General features: G+C 31.4%; 1 protein-coding gene and 2 long non-coding RNA genes across 4 annotated transcripts; 2 read left to right on the top strand and 1 right to left on the bottom strand.

Moving 5' to 3' along the window:
- Positions 1-440: 440 nt before the first annotated feature.
- On the top strand, positions 441-3,108 carry LOC131612500 (uncharacterized). Its single transcript, XR_009287395.1, has 2 exons — positions 441-530; positions 2,805-3,108. It is a non-coding gene; the product is annotated as an uncharacterized LOC131612500 (long non-coding RNA).
- A 1,001-nt stretch (positions 3,109-4,109) lies between these two features.
- Positions 4,110-6,392, top strand: LOC131612499 (uncharacterized). Of its 2 annotated transcripts, none has more exons than XR_009287393.1 (4): positions 4,110-4,441; positions 4,557-5,055; positions 5,831-5,897; positions 6,155-6,392. It is a non-coding gene; the product is annotated as an uncharacterized LOC131612499 (long non-coding RNA). The 2 variants fall into 2 exon arrangements; XR_009287394.1 differs by having other exon boundaries at positions 6,125-6,392.
- A 71-nt stretch (positions 6,393-6,463) lies between these two features.
- Positions 6,464-7,183, bottom strand: LOC131614778 (uncharacterized). Its single transcript, XM_058886333.1, has one exon. It carries the CDS (start codon positions 7,181-7,183, stop codon positions 6,464-6,466), a length of 720 nt encoding a protein of 239 aa, XP_058742316.1.
- Between the last annotated feature and the right edge of the window lie 11,349 nt (positions 7,184-18,532).

Raw genomic sequence — 18,532 nt, 5'->3', positions numbered from 1 at the left:
GCGTTTTGGGACGATTTAGTCGGTAATAGTTCGGGATAGCGGATCAATATTTAATCGAAAATTTTAATATTTTTAGTATTAGAAATATTAATGAGTTAATATTTAGCGTTTTGGGAATTTTCCGAGTAATTAAGATTAGAACGAAAATATGAGACATTGAGTTATTAGAGGATTTTATCCGTATTTATTTTATTATATTATTTTATTTTATTTGGTGTGTTAAATAATTATTTAATTGTTATGAGATATAATAATTAATTGAATTAATTAACTTTGTGTGTATTGGTGTGTATTTAGTTTATTGAACTAAATAGAGATATTAAGAGATTATATTTAATTGGGCCTATTTATAGATGTAGAAGTAAATTGGGGGTGTTATTTTTTTTAAGCCCATTAAGACAAATAAGTTAGTAAGGGTTTGATGAGAGTTAGAGATATCATTTTCATTGGTTCATTTTCAAGAGAAGAGAAAGAGGAGAAGAGAAGAGGATTTGGGGAGAAACTAGAAGATAGAAGGAGAATGATTCAAGGTAAGGGGGAGAATCATTATTATTATGGGTTAGTATGGTTGGGTCAATGGGTAGATTAACATGATTTAGAGATTTTGTTCTTCAATTTCTAGGTTGTGACATGTTTAGGTTGAAATCCTTAATTTTTATAGTTTTGACATTGTTAGGTTTTGATGAATAATCCTTAATATATGATGATTAATTGTGTTTGAGTTGATAAAATGGGTGAAAATTCTTTAATATTGTAAGTGGCACTTATGTTTAGAAACCAAAGTAATTGTTTTGGTACTGTTCATTCATAAGGATAGAAGTTGGTACGTTAAAGCAATTGCATCTGTTCACAGAAATTGATACTCTTTCATTCATAGAAATTGATATTGTATTCAAAATTCATTCCAAAGATATTATACGTGTCATGTAAGTACTTTCATCCATATGTATATATATTGCTTCGTCAAAAGAGAAAAATATATATACTGCATCCACTTATTAAGAAAAATAAAGTGTTGCATTCTAAAAGTTCTTAGTATATATATTAGAGTCATGAGGCATTATGTTAAAGAAGTGTTAATAGTGTTTGGGTGTGCAGCATATGCTTAGAGGAGTTATGAAAGGTATAGAAAACTAGTGCACTCATTCCAATTTATGAGTTAGTTATGGTGATAGAATAAAACATGTATCAGTAAGATATTTTGAGAATTGTAATATATATATTTTCTAAATAACAAGGAAACAGAGCACATGGGTTTAAAAGCAATGGTATGATAGAAATAAAACTAGTTTAGAAATGAAATATAATTGTGAACAGTAGCAATTATAGAACACAATGAAATGTAAAACAGTTCCGTTTGATCGAAATAACCGAATTAAGCGGTATAATTAGTTGTTCGGAATTTAATGAAAATTTACGTGGTAGCTAAGTTTAATTAGTAGATTAACATGGTGGTATTTATTTGTTGAAAACGTGATATTTGCGGACCGACCGAAATAGTGTGAATTTGAATATCTTTTATATTAAATATTGGCTTTAGAATAGAAAATGAATTAGAAACTTAGAACTAATGTAGTGTAATTATTAAGTGGTTAATTTAATTAATAGTTAAATTAATTGCAATGAGTTTAATTGATTGAGATATATTTGAAGTTGGATCAATTATTCGGTTTGTCGGTAAATTACGGTATTTTGAGGATTTGTCCGTAATTGTGTTTTGTCTTGAATATGTATGTTGAGAAATATATATTTCCATGTCAATGATGTTGTGCTAATATTGATTCTCTGTGAGTAGTTAGTTAATATTAATTCTAATGATTAATTGCTTGATGTTGAAAGTGTGTGTTCATGTATAATTGGCAAAATGAGAATTAACATGAGATAGTATGGTTACTAGTGTTAATTGGATTGTGTGAATCGTAATTGATTAATTGGCCTCTTATATGTTAATGATGTGTGTGTGTTGTGAATGTTGTGTACAATTGGTGGATAATTCATAGAGTTGAATTATTGTGATATGCGGAAAGTTAAGATGGTAGAGATAATCTTAATTGCATATATTTGTGATATTGTACATACATTCATATCATAGTGTGCCTTGAAACACAGGTGGATTTGCTTTGAAACACAAGCGGGCTTGGATTCTAGAGTGAATCGGAAGCCGTAAACTATATGTTTACAATTGGTGGACTTTGGTCTTGTCCGGATCGGAAGTGTGGCTTAGATTCTAGAGATATGAATCGGAGGCCGGTGAAACTTAGAATTTCACATTGGTACCACATGCATAGTGTCACATGTTTCATTGAGTCACATTAGAGTTATGTGATAGTTGATTATGTGCATTATGTTGTCGTGATATGTGCATGATTGTGATAATTTATTATGTGCATCATATGGTGGTGATAAGTGTACGAGTGAACAATTGATTATGTGCATTGATGTCGTAATTCTATGAGTATGAGTTTGGTAATTGATTATGTACACTTGGTGTTGTGGTGATATTGTATTAGTTGATAATTGAGAATGGGTGATGTTTGAATATGTAATTGGTTAAATGCGGGAATATGTCATAATCATGGCTATGTGCATAATTGAGAATATAGTATTGAGATATTATACTCTTATACTTGTTGTACGTTTAACGTATGTGATTATATTGATTAGTATTAATTTACATGATTAGGAAAGGTGTAATGTATTCCTATAATTGTTGATTTAACCATTGTATCTTATTATACTTTCTTCATAATGGTTCGTATTCTCACCCTTCTGTTTTAATGTTGCCCTCGTTTGGCGACATGCAGGTTCTGGAGTTTAGTAGCTCGTGCGTGATCTAGCCGGAGATTCTCCCATGTTTGTTGGATATTAGGTAGTGAGTCGATGCTCTGGTCATGTAACACTGGGTAGCTTAGATGTTGACCTCATGTTCCATTTGTTTATGTATTTTGTTATAACTTGTGAACCTGTTTATTTGGCTACTTGTTGTTGAGAGGCTTTTAAGCCAAATATTCTGATTATGGTTTATTTATGTTGAGATGATTATTGAGATATGATCATGGTATGGGACATGAATCATTTTATGAAATATATGAGTATTTTAGTATTTTCCGCTGTGAATGCATATTCTGTGTGAATTATAATTAAATGTTTAGGTGTTATTTGAAGTGACCAGGTGTATTGTATATTATAGATAAATGCTGTCGTTTTTTAAAAGCTTTTAGTTTTTGAAAACGTCGATGTGACGCCCTTTTGAGTTATATGCATGCTTATTCTCTTATTATATGCTTATTTATTTTGGGGTATAAAAGGGGTGTTACAATTGTCATCTTTTCCCCAACTGTCTTTTTCATTAAGTCTATTACTCATTCGTTTAGTTATTCCCTTACGGAGTTCTTGCTCCCTTTTCTGAGTTTATCTCTCATGGCGCTATACTCCCCACAGAGATTCGAGTCTGTCTCATATCATATCATACAAAAATAAAAAAGAGTTTATACATTCATGACATATCTTTGCATGAAAGGGCAAAATTCAGGTATTTGACTATTTAATTACCTATTGCCACTGGTATCTTGATGACTAAGTCATTTTAGCTACCTGACTAAAGATAATTAAATAGGGGCGGTTGTTGCACCCTAAATTTTGTCTTGAATTTTCATTTGCATTCAGAAAATCAAAAAAATATATTATACAACATATTATGTGTCCATTTGCATTTCATTAAAAAAAAAAAATACATGATGATTTTCATTTATGCCTTTTTCGAATTTATGGTTAAAATAGTATTTATGTTGAGTCACTAATTTTTTATTTAGATTTTAGTTTGAATTCAATTTAGATTTTAAGTTGAAATATATATATATATATATATATATATATATATATATATATATATATATATATATATATATATATATATATATATATCATTAAAAATAATAAAGCAAAAGGAGTATTTGGGCAACTTTGACAAGTGTCAAGATTTTAGACTACAAGCTATTTTTGTTTGTGCTATTAAAGGAAAGGTTTCCATATAAATTATTATTATTATTATTAATTTAAAAATTAAAATTTTTATCAGAATGTTTCAATGGCCCGTTCACGTTCTAATTAATTAAATGGCCCATTCAAGTTCAAATTGTTATTGGGCTTATGTATGAAATTTATTGTGTGTCGTTTAAGCTTCACAAGAGTATTCAACAACGCCGCGCCGTTTTGCAACCTGTGTTCATCAATAAATCACCGACTCAATTCGTCCCTTCCACTTCCAATCGACCTCGGGTTCTCAAGAATTCAATGCTTTCTATTTTCCCATTCTTGATTCATCTCATATTCAATGCATTTGGATGCATCTTTCCATCGATTCACTTTAGCTGTCATCAATGGTTTATCTTTTCCCAAACCCGGGTCAGCACCTCATCAATATCATCTATTGGATTTCCAGGTAACTATTTGGATTCATATCTATAAATAGGTCAATTTTAATCTCCAATTTCATACGATTTTTGATTTCCATATCACTGTATATTCACTAATTCTCCTCCAAATTTCTGAGTCAGTTTGTGACAGGTTTCAACAATGGCTTCTGTAGGACAAAGCTTTGCAAAGGAGTCGTAGGACAAAACTTTATGAACTTGAATTTTTACTATTTTATAAAAAAATTCCTATTTTAAAGAGTAAAAATCTCTACTTGATGATTTTTTCAATTTATGTTGATGTTCAGTCTCTGATTATTACTCTTAGTTACATGCATGCTTTGACCATAACTCTTTTGGTAGGATAAATTGAGAAATAGTGTATGGGTTTAATATATCTTTATGTCAAAAAAATTATTTTTATATTTTAGGTTGATCTATATCAATCTTATTTTCTAGAGATGGAAGATTTCTTATGTGATTGTTTTACAATGTGTTTGATGCATGAAATTTCAGGTTCTTACCAATGGTATTGAAGTGAAGCTGCATAGGAATGCTCTTAGTTTGATTGAACCACCTACTGGTAATGGGGTAGATGATGATCTTGAATTTTAGAATACTCAGTGGCATGGATTAGATATGGGTGAGTTTCAATTTGTGAAGTTACTGCTCTTTTTTCAATATCTCCAAGTTTATCTTTTTATTGTCTTTTTTCTATTACATTTTTTGAAATCATTTGTGTATTTGTAAAGGTTTTATGATTCATATTTGTCTTAATTGTGAACTGATTCTGTTACCAGAGTTATGTTTTATACCTCATTGGTGGACGCTATATTAGTCGAACCTTTGCCCCCTTTCACTGATTTATTTTGCTATTTTGTTATATGTTTGAAAAATAATTTATTGATGATTAAAATATTACAAATATTATGTAGAAGATTGATTTGAGAAAATTGGAAATGGCTGCATTGTGGATGTTGTAGGTGATTGTTGTTCCAAACCCGTGTAAGGAGCAGCTGGTAAATGTTATTCAGAGGCATTTCATGTCGCATGTGCATTATTTGTTTCTGTTTCATTAGTGATTGTTCATATTCTATAACACTTTTATTTTTTTGAACATGTTCCAAATGGATTTGGTTTCCCCGCTGTCACAAATTCCATGCATCCACAGAGTAGGAACATCGGTGACCACTTGATCCAGATAAATCAAAATCTACTTGCTTTCTGCATAGTCTGATCTTGATCAAACAATCAATGATCTTGATCAAACTACCTGAATTAATGAGATTATTATCAAACATCTGGATCCAAATAAAAATAAAAATCTACTTGCCTCATGATGTTTGATGTAGGAGAAGGAAAAGTATTTTGTTAATTTGTGTTGTCTGAAATTATGTTTTATTCTTTTGTTCATGAAGCAAATGGACGAGTTGCAAGAACTAGAAAGATGGAATTGTTCGCTTGCATGCACAATACTCATGCATGGTAGGTTTTCTGTTTTATGATTGTTATGTATTTTTAGTTCTCATGGTATTTTTAAAATTTTTTGATTGGGGTGGAGTATTGTCTGGATTTAAAATGATTCTTGAACTAAAAAACTAATCTGGTTGTAGCTGTTTGTTTAGTGGGGAAAATTCATTCATATAAATCTTGAGTTGTTTATGGTGTTCTTTATTTGTTGAGTTTTTGAATTCATCCAAAAAAAATTTAAGGTGATATAATATTCTCAATTGTTCCATCAGGTGGATGTCTCTTGGAAATCAATTGAATGGTGTGAGGTTAGTTGATGAAGGATTACAGGCAAGATTTAAGGCAACTTATCTGGATGTGGCTATGTAGCCAGCATCACCTCCCCGAACTTCGGCTATCGAGTTCGACTCAAGTGTTGCTGCTCAAACAAGCCCAGAATCGAAGTCCACTATAACACAATTTACCGAGCTTGCAGCCCCAACAGCTATCTCTGCTTCAGTGAAGAAGGAAATGACCATTTTTTTTATAAGCAAAGTTTATTAAATAGAGTACAAGGGGTACTCAACCCGATACAACAACGCTTAGTCAAAGATTAGAAAATCAAGAGGTGAATGTAACCAAAAATACAAAGTGGTACAACATGCTCCTCTATTGCCAATGCTATGCCATGACCAAGCCATCACTGTGATGTTCATTATTAAATCGTCAAGCACCAACCGATCGCCCTTGAATATGATCTTGTTTCTCCATGTCCATATCGTCCACACAGTAGCTAACCAAACTAAGCATAATTTCTTCTTCTTTATCTTCCCCTGTAAGGCTTGAGTGAAATTCCTCAAGTGATGCACACCAACAAAATCCTTCATGTCTTTGATATCCAACCAAACATAGATGTTGCCCCACACCTTTTGACTTATCTTGCATTTGAACAAAAGATGATCAAGGTCTTCTGCCTTCTCATCACAGAATACACAAAGTTCTTGTTCATTTCGAATTATCCCTCTTTTCACCAATTGATCTTTTGTAGGTAACCTATTGAGCGCCACCTTCCAACCGAAAACCTTCAATCTTGATGGAATGTTAGTCTTCCAAATCCTTTTGAGCGCTAACTTTGTTTGAGTTTCCACCACATCTTCCAAATCACGGTCACGAAATAGATTGTAACAACTTTTCACATTAAAAACTCCGTCTTGATTCGACCACCATAACAGCTTGTCTTTCACCTCGGCAATGGGCCTGATATTTGTTAACAGCTCAATTAGACTAAAGGCTTCCTCTGTTGCAATCGGATCCTCTAGCATCTTGTCATTAATGTGGACACTAACTAAGTTTCTGCCATTTTAAGTTTATGCTTTTGGTATACCCAACTTTTGATGAGCATGGTAATGTAAATTTAATTAATGTTGTAGTAGTTTCTTCTGTTAATGTTGCATTCAAATTGTACTTAACAACTACAATTATTTATATTTTCTGCATGATTATCAGTATTGCATATCATACGTAAGTTGTATAATCTGATAAAATTCTGAATATTCCTATATTCATTTGTCGCACTAAAAGTTAAAATAAATGTCAATGTAAAAATAAGTTGTTCAATTGAATATATTCTATGCGATGATTCAAATTAATGGAGAATCAAAATTTTAATGGCACATGAAGGATACATATATGTTATCATATTTTTTTGGTCACTCCTCAAAATTTTTGATATCAGTAGTTGGTCTACCTCTCCTCATAAAGTTATCGAAGTGTTTGAAATTTTCCAAATTTCAGTTGGATAAAATGTAACACCTGTGAGCCTTTAATGTGACATGGCTAAAGGATCAAATTAGATAGCATCCGGTGCGCTTTAGTTATTGTTATAAATGCCTTTTGCATATGACTATATTAATTTTTTTCTCCACAAATACTACATTTTTAAAACAAACAGTTTTAAAAATATAACTACTATAAATATAAATACATAAAACATGTTTAATCATTCAAATATTTTTATATCATAATTAAAATGAAAATATATCATTTATACTTTCACAGTGCATGTGGATACAAAAATTAAAATTGATAGACGTACACTAGGGGGAGTGACAGTATAATACTAAAATATATTATCAAAAGAATAAATATTTATCATTTTAAGATTAATTTTAATAATTGTGTCTAAATATTTATTTTTAATGGAATATTCAAATTAAAATGAAATGCAAAATAAATATTTATTTTGAGTTCTCTATGCTATTCTGAAAAATTAATTTTTTATTGAACGTTGAAATTAATGTATATATATTCAGTTTTGCATCAAAGACTTAAATCAGTTATAATTGGTACAACAAATAGAAATGTAAGTGACAGATATTTGACTAGGTAACAATAAAAAATATAATAGTTAGGAAATATTATAATATTACTATTAATAGTAATTTTTAAAAGCTAATTAATTGACAAACGACAAACTTACTAAAGAAATATTTTTGTTTTATTATCATAAAATATAATAAAGTAAGATGAGTATTTTAGCAAGTTTGTCAAGTGTCACATTTTTAAAACTTTTTCAAGATGAACATTTTGACAAATTTTAATTGTTAAACTCTACCTCTTAAAAAAATATTTTAGATTTATATATATTAACCATTAAAACTTTTAAGTCTTTGAAATTAAAAAATCAAATATAAAAATCAAATATACTAATAATCAAATATACAAATATAAAAATCAAATATACTAAAAATCATATATATATATATATATATATATATATATATATATATATATATATATATATATATATATATATATATATATATATATATATATATATATATATATATATATATATATATATATATATATATATATATATATAAACAAACCCCCAAATTGTATTATTTATTTGTTTGACACATATACTCCATTTGTGTCACATCATCTCATAGTCTTATGTGTCATTTCCAATACAATAATTCTAATCTATTGGAGATCACTGGTTCTACTCCTCGAAATGACGAAAAAAATATCATTTTGAACAAAATGATCTAACAAGCTAATCATTACTCAAACTATGTATATTTTATTAATAGTTACTTCAACTAAGAATATTCTCTCAAATTTCAAAAATTAAAAATGAATCCAAACACAATAAAATATTATGTTTTCTTGAAAATATAACAATAAAAGTAAAACTTGAAACAAATATTTTTAATCTTAAAATAGATCTTACGCAATTTTCAAAGAGAAGTCACTCTTAACGAATCTTAAAATATAACAGTTTATGCAACAATTTTTTAGTGTGTCTATCTACTTTACTACTATATTATTCATATAATATCAAATAATAAACTAAAAACAAACAAAAAGATTCTTGATTTCTCGCATATCAGAATATAAAGTTTTCCCGAAATGAATTGTAGTTTAGTGTTTTCTTTTATAATAGTGACCATGGAGAGTGTAGGAAAAACAACAATAATAATAGTTAAGAAAAAACACTCATTTTCAACTAATATCATGACAAAATCCAATAAATTTTTTACAATCTCATTAATAAAAAGTAAGATATTTAATTTAAAATAATAGCGATCTTACGCAATTTTTAAAGATAAGTCACTCTCAGTGAATCTTAACGTATAATAGACTATGCATCAATCTTTTAGTGTGTCTATATATTTTACTACTATATTTTTCATATAATATCAAGTAATAAACTAAAGACAAACAAAAAGATTTTTGATTTCTCGCATATGAGAATATAGAGTTTTTCCGAAATAAATTGTAGTGTGTTTTCTTTTATAATAGTGACCAGGTAGAGTGTAGGAAAAACAACAATAATAATAGTTAGGAAAAACAACAATAATAATAGTTAAGAAAAAATACTGATTTTAACCTAATATCATGACAAAATCAATTAATTTTTTTACAATCTCATTAATAAAAACTAAAATATTTAAGTTTAAAAAATTAAGTTCATAAAGAAACTAGCATTTTCAATCCTTTATTTATGAAATAACTAAAGTTTCACAAAATAGACATAAATTTTATAAAATTTAACATATTTTTATTTTATTATAATTACAAATAAATTTTTTATTTTATTCTATACTAAAAATAAATATATACATTTAACAACTTCAAATCAAATATTTAAATCAAAGATAAGTAATAAAAAGACAAGAGAATCAAAACAAAACAAAAAAATCATTTTATATTTATTTAAATTTGCATAACTAAATTACATGTCACTCTCAATTTATAAATATGAATTTTTCTTTAAAATAAAATGTATCTTTTTGAATATGTGATTAATTCAGATATTTGTCACAATTATAATTCATACATTACTGTAATATAAATTCAGTATTATTTTTTTGTGAAAATAAATTCTTAAAATATTTAAAATTTAATAAAAAATAAATAAATAAATTTACAACCGTACATCGCGCGGATATTAGTCTTGTTTTATTAAAATTAGAATCAATTGTTTTTGTCATTTTGTTTTATTTTGTTAAAGATATGGTGTAAAGTTTATTAAAATCGTTAAATTATTGGCAAGTATTATAACACAAGTTTATTAAAATCGTGAAGTTATTGGCAAGTACTATAACACTTTAGCGAGAAGATTCTCCCTAGTAACATTGTCGTAGTCATTGTCATCACCATTATTAGCCTTCAGCTTGTAACGCGATACACCATATGGATATAAGTCTTCATACTTTTTCCTGCATAATATGCAATCATTTCAAGCATGCATTTTGATATACTCCAAACCCATTGGACACAATATCTTTTTGGCCTCATAGCAACGATCCAAATATTTGTTATCTACTGGAAATTTGTCAGGAAATTTTTTATCAGCGTGTTCAAAGAATTTAAGAACTCATTTCTCATAAATCAAACCTAATTTGTCGCCTTTTATCCAACTATGATCCATAACAACTTCTGAAATTTATACACGAATAATAATGTGAATGACACACCAAAATCTAATCCAAAACCTAAAGCACACGCATATGCAAATGTGATACATTATCTCTGTTTCTTTTTCTATTGATGGAAGAAGGGTTCAATATTCTGATGAAAAGAGCTATTGAGATGAGGAAGTTCTCAGGTTACAAATTTGAATCGGGTGATGATAGATTTTTTCACCTACAATATATCAATTGTAGGTGAGAAGAGGTGGTGAAATATTTGAATGATAAGATATTTTTGTTTCCTAAAACAATTTCTCTATTTTATCTGAGTTTAATTTTCTTCTAGCATATGCTTTGTTTTTTAAATATATACAAGAATAATTATAAGGTTTTTAATGTGCCCTTTATGTAGCATATTCAAGAAATATTTGGTTTATTCTAAAGTGTAATAATAGTTTGTTATGAATCTGAATGTGAAACTTTTACAAACGTATTTGTTTCAAATATTTGCCAGCAAGGATGAAATTCAGAATTCCCAAATAGTATTGTGTTGTGTGTCTCTGCAAGGAAACAAAAGTTTGTTGCAAAACAAACTCACTCTATCTCTGACTCACCTCTTCATATTCCCCTACCATTTTCATTTATTCTCATTCCTTCTTCAACACTCTTTTGGTCATTATTACTATTTTTGTATCAACTGCCCAAGTGCTACTTTACATGATCATCATCTCTTGATTTTTCATTTCAACTCTTCAAGATATTTTTTTATTTTATGTCATATTTGAATTGTAATATGCTATCTTGACATTGAAAATGGATACAAAAACTTATACATGCAATGTACAAAATCTTGATCAACCGAGCATGAAAAACCACATATTATTACTACCAAATTATTTTATATTATAAAAATAAAAATTAAATATATTATTTCTTTTTTTACAAAAACCTAATTTTTATTAATTTCAATTGAGTAAACGACAATTTCCAACCATAAACAACATCACATAGGAGCTAACATTTTCCTCATAATAATGACAAAAATAAGTGACATTTAGAAACTAACTCATGTATAAACCATAGAGTACGTACTATAAACAATCATTAATCATGTTGATGTGCAGAGGCCAAATTAAATATATAAACCAAAATTAAAAGGAAACACACAACTTTATATAAACCAAAATTAAAAGGAAACACACACAACTTTATATATTTATATATGCTTTGATTGTCAATTACGTGGATCACTATAAACAACAGTGTAAATTAAAAATATACTTGACATGGTTCAAAAGGAAACATGTCGATCATACTAGAATATTAAAATAAAATAAAAATCTTCAATTAATTATAAATCTGAAATTCATAAATAAAAGTGAATTGAATACAAAATGAAAGAAAAATATAGAAAAAGGAAGAAAAAGAGAGAAACAAAGTAAGAGAGTGAAAAATATAAACCTTCGTCATGTGAAAAATAAAGAATACTTGAAGTTATTTTATACTAACCCTCTCACTTTCACCAATTTCATGTTTGTTTATTTGATGTGACATAAAAGATATCAATTCCATTTTTAGTAATCCACCTTAGTTTGTTTCTATTACACCTTGTTCTTCAAGTTCTCGATTTAATCATTCAATTCAACTCATTAAAATATGTCTCACTTGTTTTCAAATGAATAAGGATTAATATATATTCTAATTAAATGTTTCATCTAAACTTTGATAATATTTTATAATAAATTACAAATAATGTTGATAGTATAATGTCTACATTATATATTCTAATTAAATCACTTTTGTTGTATGAGTAGTGGGGAGTAAATGTTTTTTCATCAATATAATTAGTTCATCTATTGAGATCAAGATGAAGGACTTAAGACTATTTTCATATGGTGAATTTAAAGTCATCCAAGTAGTGAAGAAAAGTTTAGTTGACGAGGATAAAGGTTTGAATTATCTGACAAAGCAGAAAGTGTTTTTCACTTAAATGCTTCTAACTTGCTCAATTTTTGTCTGATTTGACGATTTTTATTGCTAAATGACGTACATTGATAGCCTGTCATCACAATCACAAACTTAAATTGTTGCTTATCCTCAAGTAACTTGTCAGCACACTAAAACTTTGTAAAAAATAAATTACAATCCTTACGACATGAATGTCACTTGTTTTTACTGATCAAGAAGTATGTTTTCTACTTTGCTTTAACTAATTCATATTAGTTCTTCCAGCACTCAATTGCAAAGTTATTCACTCAATCAACATACAATATTAAAAATAAGTGAATTTTTAAATTATCTGCAAAATCAATCTAATCATCTTTTAACACACATATTTGAGGACTTTTAAGGTTTTAACGTGACTTGTGTTGGAGTAGGATAGCTTTTTGGATAATTGCCTTAAACTTTGGAGGTAGGTACGTCTTCTTCCTTCTGTTAATTAATTCTTGTCATCACCATTACGAATTGAAGACCGAGAAGTGTAACACAACCACATGGCATTCCACCTTTTGTTTTACAATATATAATAGAAAACACGTCACTTTCACTTGACTACAATAATCACTCACACTAAGCGAACAAAAATAAAATTCTGAATAATGAAGAAGATTTTGTACTTGTATCAATTATGAAAATAACGAACTCTCTATTTGTTAGAAGTGGATTGTGGAGAGCCGTTAGATGTACTCTAGATCCTATCAATTGGGAACGGTAAAGACAAAGTTTAATGGTTACGCCATCTCCCACCAAAAGGTCCATGTAACAACGAGTTCTATAGGTCGCTTCGGTTCATCTACAATGGAAACACCCAAGTAAGACATTATAAATGATATGAGTCCTCTACTATAGGAAGCAGATAAGGAAAAGCATAACATGATTATCCAGATCCCCATTGATGAAGGTCATGATAGTAAAGTTATCACAAGCTTACTCCAAGCTAGAAGGCAACACTAAGAGTAATCTTAGCAATATAATGGAAAGGCTACACAGGACATTGAACAAAGAAAGATAAATAAATAATATTGTTTTAGGCAGGCCATATCAACCCTAAACGACCATCAAAAAAGGACATCCCTCCTTCTAGAATCTTCTCATTACACAAGAATTATTATCTCGTTGATCACAAAAGATCCCAATTGCAAGTACATCCAACGACTCTCCGTAATCCACTTCTAACAAATAACAAGTACGTTATTTTCCCCTCTTTAAATATAGAGATGCTGCCAAATTGAGGTAACAAGTTTCAAATTCAATTTTACTTCACTCTTCTTCCTCACACAGTGACTTAAGTGTTGGAGTGCTAACCTTGCAGGGCCCCCACTCCACCACATTACGAACCTTGATTTGCCATCACCACCCCTTTTTAACTCAATTATGGTTCCCGAACAAAATAGCGGCGTCGTCTGTGATAATCGGTTTTTAATTCCTACAATTTCCATAATTTCATGTTCACTCTCCAATTCATCAGCTGGTAACCTCTTCAGGTCACTGAATCTAGAGAATTCTGAATTAAACACGAGGATCCATCGTGTTTTGACTTGATTGATCATCGTCTCAAGTCTGATTCCCCAAATTTCCAAATCTCCAATTTATATGACTTTAAGTAATGGATGGATCTAAAGTTACTCGATATGATGCCGTGCGCAAAGATGATGTTGCACATGAAGATGTCGTTGTTGCTATAGCAATTATCAATCTATCGCCTCTACCTCCTTTATAACACATTGTGAATCCTAAGACCATGGTTTCGTTAAATCCATATCAAGTTCAGGCTCCACGGGTATCCATAACTATTCAAGTTACTCCGATCAATACTCCTGTTCCACCTCTAGTTTAGCAACCAGAAGCCTTACATGGCCTCCAATTATTACAACCACACTCAAAGTGAAAGATGCTAATGAACTTTTGAATAAAGTGTATAACATTTCTCGGCAACAGAAATCACACGCATTCGAAGAAAGATTACAATGTCTAGAAAAAAGCCTCCACAAGGCACCACCTTCCGAAAGCACCATCTAGGAAGTTACGTTAAAAAGGACGCATACCTCCGTTTCAGATTCGTCCGGGGCAAAGAAAGATAAATCTCTTAGATATAGAGACCAACATAGGAGCAAGAAGCATCAGACTCCTACCTAGAGCCCTGTGGAGACCGAGGTAGTCCCACTGTTCAAGAAAAAGATTAACCAAGAAAGGTGAAACTGAAGCATCTGGTGTCACTTTGGATTCTAGAAAGCAAGATCCTGAGATCCACAGGAAAGCCATACAAGTTAAGTTAATATGATGAAAAGGGAGACCTCATCGGGCATGTGTAGCTCTTAAGCGATCGACTAAACTGCTTTAGTGTTAATGACACATCTAAGTGAAAGTTATTTTCACTAACTCTTATAGGGGCCGGCTAATCTATGTGTCATACCCCAAAATTTGCCCTCACATATTTGCAAATGTCATTTTATTACAAATAATTGACATAGCCCAATTGATACAGAGGAAAAGAAGGACATTCAAATCAAACTCCCTCTGCTCACGCTCAGCCGCACAACACCACAAACAAACGCAGCAACGCACATCATCATACTTCAATCTTCCTCAGTCATCGATCAACTCAGCAACGCAGCACCAACAACCGATACTACTATGGCGAACCGATCCAAATCTCCGCCATCTACGACCATCATCAGATCGTGAAGGCAAGAAGGCACCGCGTCGACGAACCGTAGATCCGACGGCGGCCTTATCGCGCGACGCCCTTCCCAACGACACCACCACCACCCACGCCTCCAACACGCGGCTTCTATTTGCAACGATTCAAGCTCAACATCACAGCAACAGCTCCAACGGTAATGTTCTCGACCTTTGCGATTTGTGATTGGATGGGTTTTTCCAGTGATTATCATTTTGCTTTAACCTTATTAATTTTGTTTAAGAGATTTGATAGAACATGTGAAGTCTTGGTTAGGTTGTTTAGTGAAATAATGGAAATAGAGATGAGAGAACAGAGGGTTGAGAGTTGAACGAGATGAACGAAGAAGGGGAATTGGGAACATGATTGAGAGAGGTGGACTCTTTTGAGTCATTCAGTTTGTTTTGTCATGTCGATTTGGGCCCTGCAATTCAATCTTCCCATGGGCCCAATTTCGAGTTTGCTCATTACACCTATTGTAATCGATGCATCCCCATGGCTATAAAGCCCGGTCCTGTTTCATTATCCTTGCACCTCACTTGCAGCGAACCACACCCCCCTCCTGGACAGATTTGTCATCCTTGGACCTCACCATTAGACCCAATAAGTTCACTTAAATACTTTCATTAGTTTTTTTTGTTTTTTTCCTCTTCTTTTCTTAAATTGATTTAGTAGCATGTTCTTTTATTTATCAAAAGTATGATTTCATAAATATAAAAGTATTTTTAGTGAATTAGATTAATTAGGTTTTTTATATATATAAAAATACAAAAATAATAATAATAATAGGATTAGACTTTATTTTTTCATATTTAAATTTTTTGGCTTCTACTCAAGTTTGTTAGAATTTAATTTGAATTTCTAGATTTTTTCCGTCAATTTTAATTAACGTTTTTACTAACACTTTCTTGTTTATTGCGAGGTACATTCGAGCTGTTTACCTATTCTCGTGGATAATCGCAAATTCATCCCCAATCTCCTCCATTGATCTCGTTAGTTCCGTATTTAAAGGACCAGAACGCGCTGCTCCATCATAGACCTCCACTACACTGAATCAGGTTTTCATTTTCGCGCTCATTTCTTCCTCTGCCACGTAACTATCCCAAAGCCTTATAATGGCTTATTATGTATGTTCCTTCTATATTTTGCCTCTATTTCCCTACAGGTGTTTATTGTAATAGTTTAGGTTTATAATTTTTGCTCTTTTATTTTATGCCCGCAGGTGTTTATTGTAATAGCGTAGGAACTTTAATTTCTGCCTTTAATTTCTGCTCATTTTAAACTGCGTGGTTAGTAATCTTAGGGAGTGCAAGCCTTTAACAGAATTAGAATAACTATAATTATAAGATAAATATTATCTGAATACAATCACGTGATTGTTGCACCCACACACCTTTAGGGTAATCCCTCTTGTTGCCTTATACTGTTGCCTTATTGTTGTCTGTTGCCTTTAATTGTACTAAATAGTCAAGTCCCTCGATTCCGAGGATACCTAAAGCAATGCTGCCTGTCGCCTTCAAAGTTATTGAAAACTCCCTCGATGTTGCCTTATAAAAGGATTGTCCCCAAATTGCTAAGGTATCCTCGCATGATGCCTAAACAGATAAAATGACTATTATATCCTTCCCTTAGACTACCTGCCCGGGACAGTCTTATGGTGAACGATATCTCGATGACCCTTCAAACATCCAATTGAAAGACTTCCTGCCCTCTTATGGTATGGATAGATCCTTTCGCCCGAAAGACTAAAAGAACAAATTTTCTAACTTAGGGTAGTTGCTATTAATTGCTTGCTCTAAAAATCAAATTACTTTTCACACCTCTTTTCAAAATCAAATTCAAAAAGACTACGCTTATTTACAAGCTAAAGCTCTTCTTCAAAAATCTTTTCAAATAATTCAAACATTTTGAAAACAAAGTGAGCTAAGCAATTAAGAGCCCATGGAAAACCATGGATACAAAGGGTGCTTTACACCTTCCCTTTGTATAACTTACCCCCCGAACTCAAAATCTTTTAAAAAGGTCTTTCCTGTTCTTTTAGCCTTTCCAATTGGATAAAATAAAAGTCGGTGGCGACTCATGCTTAACCGCGATATTTCGATATAAAGTCAGTTCACCGTGTTACAGAACTGGCGACTCTGCTGGGGATGCTTTCGAATAAAAGAGGGGTTACCTTAGAGCTAGGATCACTTTAAATTTGTTTGACTTGTTTGCTTTATCTTTAAAGGCTGTTTTGGGTATTCTGCTGTGTAAAAGATCCTACACCCAGATCTAGTGTGCCTTAGGTATGTGGCATTAGACCAGGGAGGTTGTACGACATGTATCGTTATGGTTGAACTGGTGGCCACCATTAGTGCGACGCCTTGGTTTGTCCTGATGGCCCTTGAATATGATCGAGAAGACATTTGGCTACCGCGTGGTGTCATAAGCACTAATTCGCCCCTAGAACCCTAGTTGAACTTGACTTTGGCCTATAGGAAGTAGCGAGATAGCTGGCTTTGGATTCCTGACTGAAGCCGGTTGATACTCGATGCTACACTCATTGAGATTGGACTCTAGGGATGCTTTTGGCTGGCCGATCGAGTGCCATGTTGAGACAATGCCCGCGAGAAAGATCAAGGATATGAGCACCATAGAACCCGGTTACTATACTAGGACAGGTTGAACCAACTTAACTTCAGTGGGGAGGGTACTTACCTACGAACTTAACGCAAGTCTTTAAACCTAAGGACACTTGTGTGACTTGTCTGTGCTTGCTACTAACCCTTTGGTTTTCTTGCAGGTTTTTCTTGTGGGACTCACTCGTCCTTACTATCTTACGCTTTGCCTGATGCATTGTATAACATCATGACATCATGACATCATAAGCATAACATGATTTAACTAACCCTTTCAAGGATCTTAGGAATTTAGGGCGCACAATTTCAGGTGCTCTTATCAAGGACTGAATTCCTATCAAGGGGCAAGAGGATTTATTTTCCTCTGGCCACATACCTTCCAATTCAGAGACTCAACACTTATCAAGGGGCAAGAGGATTTATTTTCCTCTAGTCGTGTACCTTCAAATT

Source organism: Vicia villosa, linkage group LG6 (genome assembly GCF_029867415.1).
Source record: "Vicia villosa cultivar HV-30 ecotype Madison, WI linkage group LG6, Vvil1.0, whole genome shotgun sequence".
NCBI classification, from domain to species: Eukaryota; Viridiplantae; Streptophyta; class Magnoliopsida; order Fabales; family Fabaceae; genus Vicia; species Vicia villosa.
The sequence above is the reverse complement of the archived record's forward strand: the minus strand, read 5'-3'. Positions and strand labels throughout refer to the sequence as shown.